Below are 16,882 nucleotides of genomic sequence, written 5' to 3'. Positions count from 1 at the left end.
AAAAAAAAAAAGAAAGAGAAAGCAGGAGCTCAGAAAAAGAGTCATGGCCCACCACAGGGCACATGGCTATGGAGGTGTCCAGAGCAGAAAGCATTGTCCATTGGGCTTGGCTAAATGCATGCCCTTCAGCAGAGGAGAGTCCACTAAGCACTATAAACCTGCTTCTCCTGTTGAGAGTATTGCTCTCCTTGGAATATGCATTTTCTTTCTTGTCAGAAAAAAAAAATCCCTCAAAGTGAAAAAATGAGGCATTTCTGCAAGACATGTGACATTTTCAAGAAAAAAAAATGGATCTTAGTTGTCTTAATAATCTTGTGCTTCTCTGATAGAAGTACCACAATCAGATGTCCTTAACAAAGAGAAATGTATTTTCCTCATAGTTTGTTATTGTTGTTGAGTATCATCAAGTCAAAACCAAGCCATAGCTGACCCTCCAGCAGGTTTTCAGATGCAGTTAATCGAACAAGAGTCCATCCTTCTCCTGTGGAGGGGCTGGTGTATTTCAACGTCATGCCTTTCCATAGTTTAGAAAATTAGAAGTCTGAATTCAGATCACCAACTCAAAAGGGAAGACTTTCTCTGTGTTTGCTCAAAAGTAGGTCCTTGTCTCTTCAGCTTCTGCTTCCTGGCTTATTGGATGTTCCTGTGTGTTTTAGTATTTATGGTACCCAATCTCTCTCTCTTGCAGGTGCCATATATATTCACCAATACAGCAGAGACGTTTCTTTATCGCTTTCCTCATTTCCTTCAGACCTCTCAGCAGAATTGCCTTTGCCATTCATATTTATGTCAACAGTCTCTTTAAAGCAAGTTAGGCTTTTACTCTTGCTGTTATGTGCCATCGAGTTACTTGCGTCTCTTAGCGACCCTATGAACAACAGCTGTGAACCCTGCTCTATCCTGAGCCAACTTCATCTCAAATACACCTTAAAACTCTTCTAGCCTGCTGTTAGGGACCTCTCCAAAGTACTGAAGAGCAATGGTGTCTCTCTGGAGACTAACGTGCATTTGATACAGGCCATGGTCTTTGCAATCACTTGTTATGCATCAGAGAGTTGGACAATGACCAAGGAGGATAGAAGGAGATTTGATGCCTTTGAGCTGTGGTGCTGGAGAAGAGTATTGAGAATACCATGGACTGCTAGGAAAACAAACAGATTTGTCCTGGAAAGGGTTAAACCGGGTGGCTTCTTGGAGGCAAAGGATTCTGAGGCTCCGTCTCACATACTTTGGACATGTTGTGAGGAGAGACCGGTCCTTGGAGAAGGACATCACGCTGGGGAGGGTGGAGGGACAGTGCAGGAGGGGAAGGCCCTCTATGAGGTGGATTGACTCAGTGACTGGGATAATTGGGATGGGAGTGTCAGAGACAGTGTGATTGGCGCAGGACAGAGCAGAGTTTAGGGCTGTTGTACATAGGGTCGCTATGAGTCGCAAGCAACTTGATGGCACATAACAACAACAACAAGCCTCTACCCATTACTCAATTTCAAAGCTACTTCCATATTTTAGGTATCTGTTTGAGCAGTGCCTCGACTTCCCAGTATCAGATTTTGTCTTGTTGTTGTTGTTGTTGTTATGTACTGTTATGTGTTATGGAGAAGGACTCATAATGATCTTATGAACAAGACCTGAGCCCTGCCCTATCCTGCACCATCCTCATCACCCCTGACAGATCCATTATCATATCAGAACTGACTTGAAGACGCAGAGCTGAAGCTCCAACAGATTTTCTAAGGTTGTGTTATCACATAGGAGGAGATTATCTATCGTTCTTCCTCACCAGAGAGTCACCGCTTTTGGGTTAGCAGAACAACACTCAATAAACTATATTCCCAGCGCTCCCTCCTAGTTATCCAGCCCTGCTGTAAATACCAAAAGTGGATGGATTTAACAAATAATTTATTTTCCCATGATTAAGAGGTTAGAGGTCCAAATTCAGTGCACTAGTTAGAAGGGAAGGCTTTCTCTACCTTCTGACACTGGAAGAAGGTCCTTGTCTCTCTTCCTTCTGCTTCCTCATTCTTTGTATTTCTCCATGTGTCTGGCATCTATTTCTCTCTCTCTCTCTCTCTCTCCTTGTTTTATCTCTTTTACATCTCATAAGAGATTGACTCAAGATAGACCCCACACTAATCTTGCCTCATTCATGTAATAAAGTTGAACCTTTCCCAAATGGGATTATACCCACAGGTACAGAGATCAGAATTTATGAAATATATTGGGGTGGGGTGGGAGAGGCATGACATAAGTCAGTCCTTAACAATGGTTGATTTGAGTATCAAATTTTATTGCCGCTATAAATATTCTTATTTTGCTTTTGTCCAATTCCTAAAAGTGATTGGATCACACTTTTAAAGCTGGAAATGTCACCACTTCTAACTGCTCTGAAAAGGATCACAATAAAGAGTTCTGGAGAGATTAGGAGAAAAATATGGGGGGAAAAAAAACCCTCAAGATTATAAAAGTGGCCAGACTTAATAGTCTAATAGAGACTAGTGGAACCCCCAGGACTATGGCCCTCAAATCACCACTTGAGCCTGAAATATACTCACCCATGATTCATCTTTCAGCCAAACAATATATGGGCTAGAAGATGTAAGGGACCTCTCCAGAATACTGAAGAGCAATGATGTCAGTCTAGAAACTAATGTGAGCCTGTTCCAGGACTTGGTCTTCATTGTTATGCATCAAAGAGCTAAACTGTGACTTAGGATGATAGAAGAAGAACCAATACCTTTGAGTTGTGGTGCTGGAGAACAGTATTGAACATACTATGGACTGCTACAAGATCAAACAGGTCCATCCTGAAGAGGGTGAAACCAGTGTGCTCCTTGGAAGCAAGGCTTTTGAAGCTCCATCTGACATACATTGGATATATTGGAAGGAGGGACCAACCCTTGGAGAGGAACATCATGCTTGTAAGTGTAGAGGGACAGAGCAAGAGAGGAAGACCCTGAGTGAGATGGATTGACTCCATGGCTTAGGTAATGGGGGTAGGTATGTCAGAGATGATGAAATTGGCTCAAGAAAGATCAGGGTTCTGAGATGCTGTACATAGGGTCACTATGAATCTATGTCACCTTCATGGCACATGACAACAACAATAACAACACACAAGGATGAACAATAAAATAATCAGTCCTTAGAACAACCAGCCATGCAAGATCCAAAAGATGGCATCTGTCCAGGGATAAATCTCAGAGAGCAGAAGATAAAAGGATGAATGGAAACTAGAAGCACAAGGAGGAAGTACAAAGAATGCTGTTATGATGGAAGGACTGTACTCAATGTCAAAAACCAACATGTGTATGAATGATTGAATGAAAAACCAAATCAAATCACAAGAGAAAGTAAAAACAGAGAGAGGGAGAAGGGAGAATAACAGAAGTCTGTAAGTTAAGAGCAAAAAACACAGCCAGGGATGTCCTTTGAGATCTCCTTTTCCCCAGTTATTTCTGTTTACAATTGAGAAAACCAATGTCAAGAAGCCTTCCCAGTAGCACTTTCCTAGGAGGAAATAGAGCTAGTCTCTAGAACTCCTGTCCCTCAGCCCAGTGCTTGTCTTACCTCACTTCATGTGTGGCTCTTCTTTCTAGTTGCATTCACTTATGACAAGCTTTAATAGCGCACATTTTAGTCCCTGAAGGTTGGTTTCATAGAGTAGACAGTTTGCCCATAAATGGAAGCCAACTCAAACTTGAAACGGGAGAGCCTTGGTCACAAGCACACATGTGAATCAATCCCAAAGAGAAATTACCATACTCTCTGACTCAGATTTGTACACTAAGTCTCATGACCTTTTATATATATATATATATATATACTGCATCATTCACTTATTTGGGAAGTACCATTTGGATGAAGAGAATTGCAGCTCTTCAGGTGTGAAAATTAATTTTCCATTCAATATAATGGCAGCGGAGTCCCCAGGATTGGTATCACCCAATGCAGTAATTTATAGTGTCACCCACCTCCCACAGACATTTTTTCATATGTTGCTGTTGTTATGTGCTGTCGAGTCGCTTGTGACTCATACCGACCCTATGTACAACAGCCCTAAACTCTGCTCTGTCCTGTGCCAATTGTACTGTCTCTGACACGCCCATCCCAATTACCCCAGTCACTGAATCAATCCACCTCAGAGAGGGCCTTCCCCTCCTGCGCTGTCCCTCCACCCTACCAAGCATGATATCCGTCTCCAAGGACCTATCCTTCCTTACAACATGTCCAAAGTACACCAAATCCTTCTTTGTTTCTCATTGTTGTTGAGTTAGAATCAACTCATAGCTGATCCTCCAGTGTCTTCTCAAGGCGGTAAATCGCACAGGAAGAGATTGCCCTTCTCTGCAGAGTTGCTGATGGCTTCTAATAACAAGAGTGGTGCCACTTCTGGGTTAACTGTACAACTCCCTGAGGTGGAGATAATGCCACCAGAATTCTCTTAGATTTATTATAAAACTTAATCAGAATCATATGTGATAAAAACATTTGTAAGTTGTTTAAATGCAGTATTTCTTAGATTATATGAATACAAACAAATTTTGTAAAATCTTTCTGTATTGAATGACAATGTTATTAGTTACAACACTATTAGGGATGGAGTGAAAATCTTTTCTCATTTTCTTGAATTTTTCCTTTAATTATTACTTTATTCCCTAAAAAGTCATTGATACAGTCTCACAAATACAAATTACCACAATATTGTAGCTAACACACAAAAAATCATATGCATACCCATGTTTATTGCAGCTTTGTTTACAATAACAAAGAGCTGGAAACAACCCAGGTGCCCATCAGCAAACGAATGGATAGAGAAGCTCTGGTATATTCACACTATGAAATACTACGCAGCAATGAAAAACAAGGAACTCATGAAATATTATGCAAATGGATGACCCTGGAGGACATTATGCTGAGTGAACTATCTCAGTCACAAAAGGACAAATATTGCATAGGGCCACTGTTGTAAAATGGGACTGACATGGGGTGCGGGGAGAATAAGAAGGAGGGGACAAATAATGTATATTGCATTGAAACAGATGAGAGAGACAACTGTTTAAAAGGGGGCATATGAATGGGTATTTATGTCATTACAGATGTCCAGAGTAAAGGCTGCATAGTGGAGTGGACTTGGGGGAAGAGATTGCATAACAATGAAAGAGTTTTTCTTTTTCTTTTTAAGGAGAAGAATTAATTGGGTGGGGAGGGAGAAAAATACAACAATGAATGACTGGAAACCCTAAGTCTCTGTAAACTTTCATGAAAATTAATTTTTTTTAAAAAAAAGTTGAATACGGGAGGCGGGGGAACCCCACCAGAAATTTTGACATAATCAGCACCTATAAAAAACACCAACAGCAACAAAACCAAGAATATCATACTTGTAGTATGTACAAATGAAACCATGGGATTTGAAGCATCATTATAATTGAGGAATAATGACAGTTCTGACCAGAGCACATTAGAAGGTTCTGAAAGTAAATTAGCATGAAGTTGTAACCTCACAGGTATATTGATACATGTAAGCTGAGCTTATGAAAAATGTTTTTTGTCGTTATAGCTAACTACTGGGATGTTCTTACAAAAAAGAATAATTGTCACCCCTCTGACAGTGTCACCTAGAACAATCTGTGTCCCCTGTTGTCTCCTAGTGACCCAAGTGCAAAAGAGGTCTGAAAATTGGAGAAACGATTGGTTTCACAACAGCTGCTCACTGGCATGCTGTCAGTGAATTTTAAGCATGATCTGGAGTGTTTAGGTCTGCAATCATCTCTGCTTTCTTTTCTCTGTGCAGCAATAAGGTTTGATGGACTGCAAGTGTTTGGTTACACTGCCTGGTCCCTCCTGGATGGCTTTGAATGGCAGGATGCTTACATCACCCGCCGAGGATTATTTTACGTGGATTTTGATAGTGAGCAAAAAGAAAGAAAACCCAAGTCCTCGGCACTTTACTACAGACAGATCATACAAGAAAACGGTTTCCTCTTAAAAGAGTCCACTCCCGATGTGCAGGGCCAGTTTCCCTGTGACTTCTCCTGGGGTGTCACTGAGTCTGTTCTCAAGGTAAGTGGCTGCTAACAAATTGACTGTAAACTGAGACAAAAGTTTTTTAAACACTTTATTTGGGCAAAAGCTTACAAATCATATTGCATTTTTAATCATTAATCAATATTTGGTTTTATAATATTAATTATAATTGATTAATGTCATTAATTACAAGGTCTAATCAAAGTCTTAGAGAGCTCTGGTGGCCTAATAGTAAAAAGCTGTACTTCGATCCCAAAGGTAGTTTTCTAATCCACGAGCTACTCTGAGAGAGGAAGATAGGCACTCTTCTCCCTAGTGATTTATTACCTCTGAACTCACTGGAGGGTCAACTATGGGTTGGTTCTGACTCAGGGGCACACAACAACAACAACAACAACAGTACCCTTCTAGGGGAGATCTGGTGGGGAAGGTCAAATCCACCAGCTGCCCCTTGGGAGAAAGATTGGCAATCTCCTCCCAGACAATTTACAGTTTCTGAAAACCTGATGGAAGATCAGCTATAAGCCAAAGTTCAGGAGGTGGCGGCGGTACTAGGTAGGGATTCTGCTGTTCGCGCCGCGAGCGCGGTCATGGCGCAGCCGGGGAAGCTGCCCAAGGAACAGAAGTACGACCGGCAGCTGAGGTTGTGGGGTGACCATGGGCAAGAGGCTTTAGAATCTGCTCATGTTTGCTTAATAAACGCAACAGCCACAGGAACTGAAATTCTTAAAAACTTGGTGCTGCCAGGTGTTGGCTCTTTTACAATTATTGATGGAAAGCAGGTCAGCAGAGAAGATGCTGGAAACAATTTTTTTCTGCAAAGAAGCAGTATTGGCAAGAACCGAACTCAAGCTGCCATGGAGTTCTTACAAGAATTAAATAATGATGTCTCTGGAAGTTTTGTGGAAGAGAGTCCAGAAACTCTTCTAGACAATGATCCTTCATTTTTCTGTAGGTTTACTGTTGTGGTTGCAACTCAGCTCCTTGAAAGTACATTGCTACGCTTAGCAGATGTCCTCTGGAATGTTCAGATCCCTCTTTTGGTCTGTAGGACATATGGACTAGTTGGTTATATGAGGATCATTATAAAAGAACATCCAGTAATAGAGTCTCATCCAGATAATGCCTTAGAGGATCTACGACTGGATAAGCCGTTTCCGGAGTTGAGAGAACATTTGCAATCTTACGATTTAGATCATATGGAAAAAAAGGATCATAGCCACACGCCATGGATTGTGATCATAGCTAAATACTTGGCACAGTGGTATAGCGAGACGAATGGACGAATACTTAAGACATACAAAGAAAAAGAAGACTTCAGAGATTTGATTAGACAAGGAATTCTAAAGAATGAAAATGGGACTCCAGAAGATGAAGAAAATTTTGAAGAAGCTATTAAAAATGTCAACACAGCACTAAATACAACTCAGATTCCAAGCAGTATTGAAGATATATTTAATGATGATCGCTGCATAAATATCACCAAACAGACACCATCATTTTGGATTTTAGCTCGTGGTTTAAAAGAATTTGTGGCCAAGGAAGGTCAAGGAAATTTACCTGTTCGAGGAACAATTCCTGATATGATTGCAGATTCAGGCAAATACATAAAATTACAAAATGTTTACCGTGAAAAAGCAAAGAAGGATACGGCCGCTGTGGGTAATCATGTTGCCAAACTGCTGCAGTCCATAGGCCAGGCCCCAGAGTCCATTTCAGAGAAAGAATTAAAGTTACTTTGCAATAATTCTGCATTTCTTCGAGTAGTGCGATGTCGCTCTTTAGCTGAAGAATATGGTGTGGATACAATCAACAAGGATGAAATTATTTCCAACATAGACAATCCAGATAATGAGATAGTGCTGTACTTAATGTTACGGGCTGTTGACAGATTTCATAAACAACATGGAAGATACCCAGGAGTGTCTAACTATCAAGTTGAAGAAGATGTAGGAAAGTTGAAATCTTGTCTCACTGGATTCCTTCAGGAATATGGATTATCTGTAATGGTGAAAGATGACTATGTCCATGAATTTTGCCGTTACGGAGCTGCTGAGCCACATACCATTGCTGCATTTTTAGGGGGAGCTGCTGCTCAAGAAGTTATAAAAATAATCACCAAACAATTTATCATTTTTAATAACACATACATTTATAGTGGCATGTCACAAACTTCAGCAACTTTCCAGTTGTAGACTATTCATCCTGTGTAGAGTTATTAATGCAACTCTAATTGTCTTCAGGTTGTGCCCTAGTCTAAGGAAACTTATGAAATTGTTTCATAATAAACATTTTACTCATTTGTAAAAAAAAAATAAGCCAAAATTCAGTTTGACAGCAATAAAGAGATGCATGAAGACAGAGATGTTTGAAGCTTTGTTGCCTACTGTATGCCTTCCTAGATAGCTTTCAGTTTGCATATCACATTTTCTCACTAATTTTCCCCAAGTCTCATTTTATAAGGCAAGAAAACTAAGGTTTGAGGAGCTTACATAACCTGCCCCCTTATATAACCTGATCTGCCTCTCTCCTGATTACTATGCTTTAAGCCCTCACAAAAACACACTATTTGACCCAGCAATTCCACTACACCCTAATGAAAGCATAATTGCCACCCAGACAGATATATGCACACCCCATGTTTATCACGGCTTTGTTCACAATAGCAAAGAGTTGGAAACAACCTAAGTGCCCATCAAAAAATGAATGGATAGAGAAGTTCTGGTATATTCACACAATGGAATACTATGCTGCATTGAAAAACAAGGAACTCATGCAATATTATTCAAAATGGGTGACCCTGGAGGACATTATGCTGAATTAAATATCCCAGTCACAAAAGAACAAATAATGCATAGGGCCACTGTTGTAAAACGAGACTGACATCAAGGTTGGGATGTGACTGAGAAAGACTGGATAGATTATGTATACTGAATTGAAACAGATGAGGGAGAGAACTATTAAAAGTCCAGAATGAAGGTTGTATAGTGGAGTGTACTCGGGACGGGGTGGGGGGATTGTATACTAATGAAGGAATTTTTCTTTTACTTTTCAAAGAGAAGAGCGAACTTGGGGGGAAGGGTAGGCAGGGAGAAAGAATGCAACAATGATGAATGGAAATCCAAAGTCTCTGGAAACATTCATTAAAATTTATTTAAAAAAAAAAACAAAACACACTACTGCCTGCATTCTAGAAGTATGTGGGAAGATAGCAACCTGTAAATACGTAATGGATGGGACTGCTCAAAAAGTTCCAAACTTCGGTGGCCAAAGTTCACAGGTTATCAGTTTGAGCCCTTGTCTATATTTAACTAAGATTTTAGTGAAGGCTCAGTGATGGTAAACTCACTTCTGCTGGTGAGTTGGAACTACTGACCTTTTTGGTTAGCAGTCTGACACTTAACTGACTCTTCCACTCACTCGCTCATTCTTTGCCATTGAGTCGAACCCACTCATAGCTCACAAGGGTTTCTAGGGGGCTGCTAAGTCAATCCCTCTGGAGGAGACTGTAGGTCTTTCTCCCTCAGAGAGCTGCCAGTGGATTCAAGCATCCAGAGAGACATGGCCTTTGGGTTAGCAGTGCAAGTCCCCATGGAGGAAGCCACAGGTGCAGTCCCTGCCCCCCACTCCCAGAGGTCCAAGTGTTACAGGTGGTGATGCTCAAGACGCTACAGAATACCCCACCCTGGGCTGAGTGGGAGAGGGCATGGGGGTGACCACCCCACGTAGTGTCTGGAGGAAGGGTGAGATGGAGAGCACCTTCCCACCCCCCACACCCTGCAGATCCACCCCACACACACCACAGAGGCCTCCAGACACCCACATTCTGCACATGACGTTTCTTAGAGGAAACAAATGAAGACAGAGGAGACCCAGCAGTCAGTGCCCAGCTGTCTCTGGGCCTACGTGATGTCCCTCTGCCGAGGTGGCCGGTGGATATTGCGCACAACACACTTGACCATCCATTCGATGCCCTCATTGACACCCAGTGAGTGCGGAGCAGGCCTGGGTCAGATAGTCACACCGCCCTATATTGGAGATGCAGTCACTGAAGGCAGTCTTGATGTCAGGGATGGAGACACAGGTCTTTGCATCCTGCTTGTTAGCCAGGACGAGGATGTGGACACCCTCCAGTGCCTCACTTGTAACCATCTTCTCAAAAGCACTCTTGGACTCAGAGAGCCGCCCCTCATCAGTGGAGTCGATGACATAGATGACTCCATGGCATTCAGCGTAGTACTTGTCCCACAGAGACTGCAGCACCTCCTGTCCCCGTAAGTCCCAGAACACGAAGTGGGCCTTCCCCACGTCCACGGTGCCGATGTTCAGGCCCACAGTCGTGGTGATCTTGGACAGACTCATCCCCTGTAGTGCTTGTGAAAACGTGCTTTTGACTGCTCCAAGAAGGTCGTCTTCCTGGCGTTGTCCAGGCCCAAGATCAGGATCAGGATGCAGCACTCGTCCTTCTGGAAGATGTACATTTACAGGCCGGAGAGCAGAGTGTACATCCTGCCCGGGACACTCCAATCAAGGCACAGGCCTGCTCGCCCGTCTTCTCCAGCTGGGAACCCGCTCTCTGCTCGTGTGCCTGACTGTTCCGACCAGGGCGGGCCCTGTCCGTGGGCCTCGGCGGCGCCCTACCAGCCCCCGACCTGCCTGAAGCATGTATTTCTTAAAATGACTATCTAACATATAAAATGGCTTCTCTAATGCTTAGCATTTAAGCTGCTACTATTTATTTTAACGTCAGTCTAGAGACTAAGGTCTAGCTTGATCCAGGCCATGGTCTTTGCAATCACTTACTATGTATCAGGGAGCTGGACAAAGACTAAGGATGACAGAAGAATTGATACCTTTGAGTTGTGGTGCTGGAGAACATACCATGGACTGCCAAGAGAACAAACAAACTTGTTTCAGAGAGGGTAAAACCAAGTTTCTCCTTGGAGGCTAGGATTTTGAAGCTCTCTTATACTTTGGACATGTTCTCAGGAGGGACCAGTGCTTAAAGAAGAACATCATGTTTGAAAGGGTAGAGGGGCAGCATAGGCTAGGGGAAATCTAGGTAAAATGGATTGACACAGTAACTGGGGTAATTTGGGGGTGATGGAGGCAGTGAGATTGGTTCAGGGTAGGACAGGCTTCAGAACTATTGTGCATATGGTCGCTATGAGTCATACTTGACTCAATAGCACTTAACAATAACATGAGTAATGCTTCCTGGAGATTTTAAAACTAATACAGATTTTCATGTCATTTTAACCTCCGAGACAAAAGCATTAAAAACCACTAGGAGGTAAGATTGTCTTTTACCAACATCCTTTCAATATGATGGTACTCTGTGAACTTTCAAAACACTGAAACTGGCCATCTAGGCTATATGGATTTTATTTAAATAATAAATTAAATACAGATTTAACTTCATACTCACATGATCAGTATTTTCTCCAGTTAATGTTCTCAATAACTGGGGGACAGATGGCAAGTGGGCAGTGATATGGTTTGGTAATTAGACTATGAAAGAAGATACATGAGAAAGCAATTAGAAACAAAATATTTACCAAAGGTTAATTATCATTTTTTTTTCCTCCCTGGTGCACTTAAACCCAGTCACTGGAGAAAAAAAGAAATTTTTAAAATAAATACAGATCTCCACTTGCCACCTCTATCTTGAATTTGGATGGTGTTTTGCTTAAGCCCTTTGTGGTTTTTAGACTCAAGGAACTAGCAAGCACTTACTACAGCAGGTGGAAAATTAGATTATAAGGAGGGGGAAATTACACCTCAGTTACAAGGCATCTTATGTTTGTAGAAAGCTTTATAGTTGACAGGGAGCTTCCCAGAGTCACTGAGCACACACCTGTGAGGTGGGCAGAACCAATTCACTCATCACTACAGAGTTGACAAGCCAGACACTGTGAGGGACAGAATTACAAATAGAGTGTGGACGTTGGGACTAGGGCACTCTCCTTCGTGGATGTGCAAGAAATGAGATACCATCAGACCCAAGAGTCAACTTTTTAGAGTTTCTGGGGTTTTTACTGTCTTTTCCTCATATGCCTTCCAAACAGAAAGTGTTTCCAACTGGATGAATGAATGCTGTGTTCTCGTGTGAGGCTCTTGATAAGGTGAGGGGTATATGGGCGCACATGTGAACTCTTTTGCACATTTCAGCAGAGAGGAGGTAGAGATGGGAGTTGCATTTGGTAAAGGGTCACCTCTTTGGCTTCTTAGAAACAATGACTGGGATTAAACAACTTCTCTAACCCAAAGTGCTGACCCTAATGAAATTCACCAAGAATAAAAATTTTAAATTCTCCTCTTAAAAAGGCCCATCTCTTGTGATTCATTCTAAGCCAACTTCCTGAGGCATTTGAACAGACTCATGAGAGTTCACTACACGACCGAGTTGCTCAGGACAAATCAGAAAACATCTTCTCAATGTTTTCTGAAGCAATGTGCCTTCCAAGTCAAGCCCTACTTATGGGTTCTGGTTTTCCCATGTTTTCTGGTTTCCCTGGGAGATTTCAAGGGCTGGAGGGAGAAGGATCCATCAAGACATTTGCTCTGACATCACTGGGAGAGAGCCGGAACACACAGGTCATTAGGAAAGATGCAAGCATCCTTTATTCTTCTCCACTGTCAGTGAGAGGCAAATAAGGACAGGCCCTTCTTCCTTCCTTTCAGGCTGTATAGTCTAAGATTCCAGGCAGCCAGCGTCTGCTTCACCTGCTTCTTTTTCTCCACAGCCGGAGTCAGTGGCCTCCTCCCCGCAGTTCACAGATCCTCACCTGTACCTGTGGAACGTGACTGGCAATAGACTGCTGCACAGGGTGGAAGGCGTGATGCTGAAAACTCGGCCAGCTCAGTGCACCGATTTCCTCAGCATCAAAAAACAGCTGGAGATGTTGGTAAGGATGAAAGTCACCCACTACCGGTTTGCCCTGGACTGGCCCTCCATCCTTCCCACGGGCAACCTGTCCACGGTGAACCGCCTGGCCCTGCGGTACTACAGATGCATGGTGAGTGAGGGTCTGAAGTTGGGCATCTCGTCCATGGTCACGCTGTACTATCCGACCCACACGCGCCTGGGCCTCCCTGCACCCCTGCAGCACCACGGGGGCTGGCTGCACCCCTCCACAGTGCAGGCCTTCCAGGACTACGCAGGCCTGTGCTTCCACGAGCTGGGGGACTTGGTGAAGCTCTGGATCACCATCAACGAGCCCAACCGCCTGCGTGACATCTACAACCGCACCAGGCAGGACCCGTACCGCGCGGCGCACCACCTGCTGCTGGCGCATGCGCAGGCCTGGCGCCTCTACGACCTGCAGTACCGGCCCCGGCAGCGCGGAGCGCTGTCGCTGGCCCTGCACGCCGACTGGGCCGAACCCGCAAACCCCTTCGCCGCCTCGCACCGGAAGGCGGCGCAGAGGTTCCTGCAGTTCGAGGTCGCCTGGTTCGCCGAGCCCATCTTCAAGAGCGGGGACTACCCCGCGGCCATGCGCCAGTACCTCGCCGCCGAGAGCGGCCCGGGGCTGTCCAGTTCCACACTGCCTCAGTTTACCCCGGCGGAGAGGCGGCTGGTACGGGGCGCCGCAGACTTCTTCGCCCTGAACCACTTCACCACCAGGTTCGTGATGCACGAGGACCACGCGGGCAGCCGCAGCCCCTCGGAGCGCGAGGTCCAGTTCCTGCAGGACATCACCTGCCTGAGCTCGCCCACGCGCCTGGCCGTGGTGCCCTGGGGGCAGCGCAAGGTGCTGCGCTGGATCCGGGACAACTACGGCGACCTGGATGTGTACATCACGGCCAGCGGCATCGATGACCACGCCCTGGAGGACGACGAGCTCCGGATTTACTACTTGGACAGATACATCCAGGAGGCTCTGAAAGGTGAGGCTCGGAGCTCCAGGGCACGTGCGAGAGTCCCGGGTAGAATGGGCAAGGAACGAGGACAGTCGGAAAGGAATTAATGATTTTAGGCATTGCATGGATGACAGCAACCGGGAACAAGACGTGCACTGCAAAGTGGACGGAGGGAGGAAAGTGAGCAACAATGAATGAATCAAAACCCAACCTTTCTGTCAATTTTCTTTAAAATCACAGTAAAAAAAAAGTGTGTAGGGGGAGGGATGATAGCTAGGACAAAAGGATTGGCCAGTTGTACCCAAAGTCCTATTAGGTGGACAGTGTCGGGAACACTGAGTTTTCTACTGTTTGTTGTTGTATACCATCATTCTGAACCTACCCATAGCTGATCCTCTAGGAGGTTTTCAGAGGCAGTTTATCACACAGAAGACTGTCCGTCCTTCTGCAGAACAGCTAGCTGGTGGATTCAAACCACATGCCTTTGGGATTGCAGTGCAATTTTTTACCACTAGGCCACCAGAGCTCCCTATGATTTCTATGGGAGTTTCAGAATGGTTTTCTCTGCTCATTAGAGTAGTACATAGGGTTGGACAATGACTAAGGATGACAGAAGAAGAATAGATGCCTTCGAGTTGTGGTGCTGGAGAAGAGTCTTGAACATACCATGGACTGCCAAAAAAACAAATAAGTCTGTCTTGGAGAAGGTGAAACCAAGTCTCTCCTTGGAGGCTAGGGTTTTGAAGCTCTGCCTCACTTATATTGGGCATGTGACCAGGAGAGATTGGTCCTTGGAGAAGGACATCAAGCTTGGAAGGGTGGATGGACAACATAGCAGAGGGAGACCCTGGATGAGATGGATTGATACAGTAACTGGGGCCATGGGGGTTGATGTGTCAGTATTAGTGAGACTGGTTCAGTACAGGGAAGGGTTCAGAGCTGCTGTACATAAGGTCGCTATACAGGAGACTCAACCAATAACATTCTGAGACAGGTTTGGAAGCAGGAGTGGCATCCACTTCCTAACAATTTGCCTCCGGAAACTCTATGAACTTATCTCTCACTCCCCACAATAAGCACTATAATTATTGGGTTACATTCCTCTAGTGTGCTTGAAAGGCATTTTTTATATAATTCTGTTCCTATTAATATAGTCCTTGTTTTGTTTTATAATATAGTCTTGTTTCCAACTATTTTTTTACACATTATGTTTCATGTAATTATTCTTTGTAAACATTGTAATAGGTGCTTATGATCTCCCCATTTAGGGAGGTCTCATGGCCTAGTAGCTAAAGAGTTGTGCTGCCAACCCAAAGGTAGTGGTTGTTATTAGGCATCTTTGAGCAGGTTATGACTCATAACCCTATGAATAGTAGATCTAAACCCTGTCCTATCTTGTGACATCCTCATCATCTCTGACACACTTGAACCCACTGCTGCAGTCACTGTGCCAAATCCATCTTGTTTGTAGAGGGTCTTCCTCTCCATCATTGGCCCTCTATCTTTCTAAGCATGATGTCCATTTTCAGAAATAACCCCTCCTGACAACATGCCCAAAGCAAGTGAGACAAAGCTTCACCATACTTGTCTCTGAAGAGCACTCTGACCACACTTTTCCCAAGACACTTCTGTTGGTTCTGTTGGCAGTCTACTGTGACACCAACTCAAAAACTCAAAGGCATCGAATCTTCTGTTCATTGTCCAGCTCTCTGATGCATAGCAAACAATAGAGAAGACCATAGCCTGGATCAGGCACACCTTGTTCTTTAAACTGACATCATTGGTCCTTCGTGTCTTGGAGAGGTCCTTGACAGCAGACTTACCCACTGCAACATGTCTTGTGATTTCTTGACTACTGGTATCAAGGATGTTCATTGTGGATTCAAGTAAGATGAAATCACTAGCTGTTCCACTGGAGAATCCCCTCCTGTGTGGTTTACAGCCTCCAAAAACCTGCTGGAGGGTCAGCTATGCATCGACAACACATAACAGCATTTGATCATATGTTGTTGTGTGTCTTAGAGTTGGTAGCCACCCATAGTTGACCCTGCAGCAGGTTTTCAGAGGCAGTTAATTGCATGGGAGGAGACGGCCCATTCTTCTTCCACAGAGCAGCTGGTGACCTCAAAGTTCCTGCCTTTGGGATTGCAGTGCAGCTTCTTGCCACAAGGCCACCAGAGCTCATAATATATGTATAAGATACATTCTTTCAGGGGAGCTCTGGTGGCCTAGTGGCAAGAAGCTGCAACTATAATCCCAGAGGCGTGGTTCGAATCCACCAGATGCTCTGCTGGGGAAGGAAGGACAATCTCCTCCTATACCAGTCAGATCTGATTTGACGGTACACTCACACAAAAATAATAATAATAAAAAAAGATACATTCTTTCAATACTCACTGAGTTTTCAGAAGCTGTAAATCACATAGGATAAGATTGTCCATCATTATCCTGCAGAGCAAGTGGTGAGTTTGAACCATCCACTTTTGGGTTGGCAGCACAACTCCTTGTCCAATAGGCTTCCAGACTATGATATAAAGTTTTATAGAGTAAAATAGAGCAGGGAGGAGAATAGGAGAAGACAGAAGGAGAGGAGAATAGAGATGAGTTCTAAATAAGGTGATTAGGTAAAGCTTCAATGAACTGGAGGAATAAGGCAGTTAAGGAGAAGAGTGTTCAAGGTGAGGGAAAGCATATGTAAAAACTATAACGTGTGGAGAAACTAGAACCCTTATTCACTGTTGGTGGGAGTGTAAAATGGTGCAAACATTGTGGAAAGTGGTATGACACTTTCTCAAAAAGTTGGAAACAGAGATACCATTTGACCCAGCAATTCCACTACTGGGAATACACCCTAAAGAGAACATAAATGACATCCAAGAAGATATATGCACACCTATGTTTATTGCAGCTTTGTTCACAATAGCAAGGAGTTGGAAACAACCTAACTGCACATCAACAAATGAATAGATAGAGAAGCTGTGGTATATTC

At 43.8% G+C, this 16,882-nt stretch overlaps 1 protein-coding gene and 2 pseudogenes across 1 annotated transcript in view; 2 read left to right on the top strand and 1 right to left on the bottom strand.

Annotated features, from left to right (window-relative positions):
* KLB (klotho beta) overlaps window positions 1-16,882 on the top strand; it is a gene marked incomplete at its 3' end in the record, with an annotated part of 83,689 nt that overhangs the window by 60,560 nt on the left and 6,247 nt on the right. Inside the window, exons 3-4 of the mRNA XM_006895405.1 lie at window positions 5,798-6,066; window positions 12,777-13,920. Of these exons, the coding sequence (XP_006895467.1) occupies window positions 5,798-6,066; window positions 12,777-13,920 (1,413 nt within the window). The remainder of the gene's footprint in view (window positions 1-5,797; window positions 6,067-12,776; window positions 13,921-16,882) is intronic.
* LOC102871672 lies at window positions 6,621-8,225 on the top strand (annotated as a pseudogene).
* On the bottom strand, window positions 9,933-10,538 carry LOC102872081 (annotated as a pseudogene).

The sequence above is a fragment of the Elephantulus edwardii genome, unplaced genomic scaffold (genome assembly GCF_000299155.1).
Source record: "Elephantulus edwardii isolate Elephantulus edwardi_28Jun2011 unplaced genomic scaffold, EleEdw1.0 scaffold00167, whole genome shotgun sequence".
Classification (NCBI taxonomy): domain Eukaryota; kingdom Metazoa; phylum Chordata; class Mammalia; order Macroscelidea; family Macroscelididae; genus Elephantulus; species Elephantulus edwardii.
The sequence above is the reverse complement of the archived record's forward strand: the minus strand, read 5'-3'. Positions and strand labels throughout refer to the sequence as shown.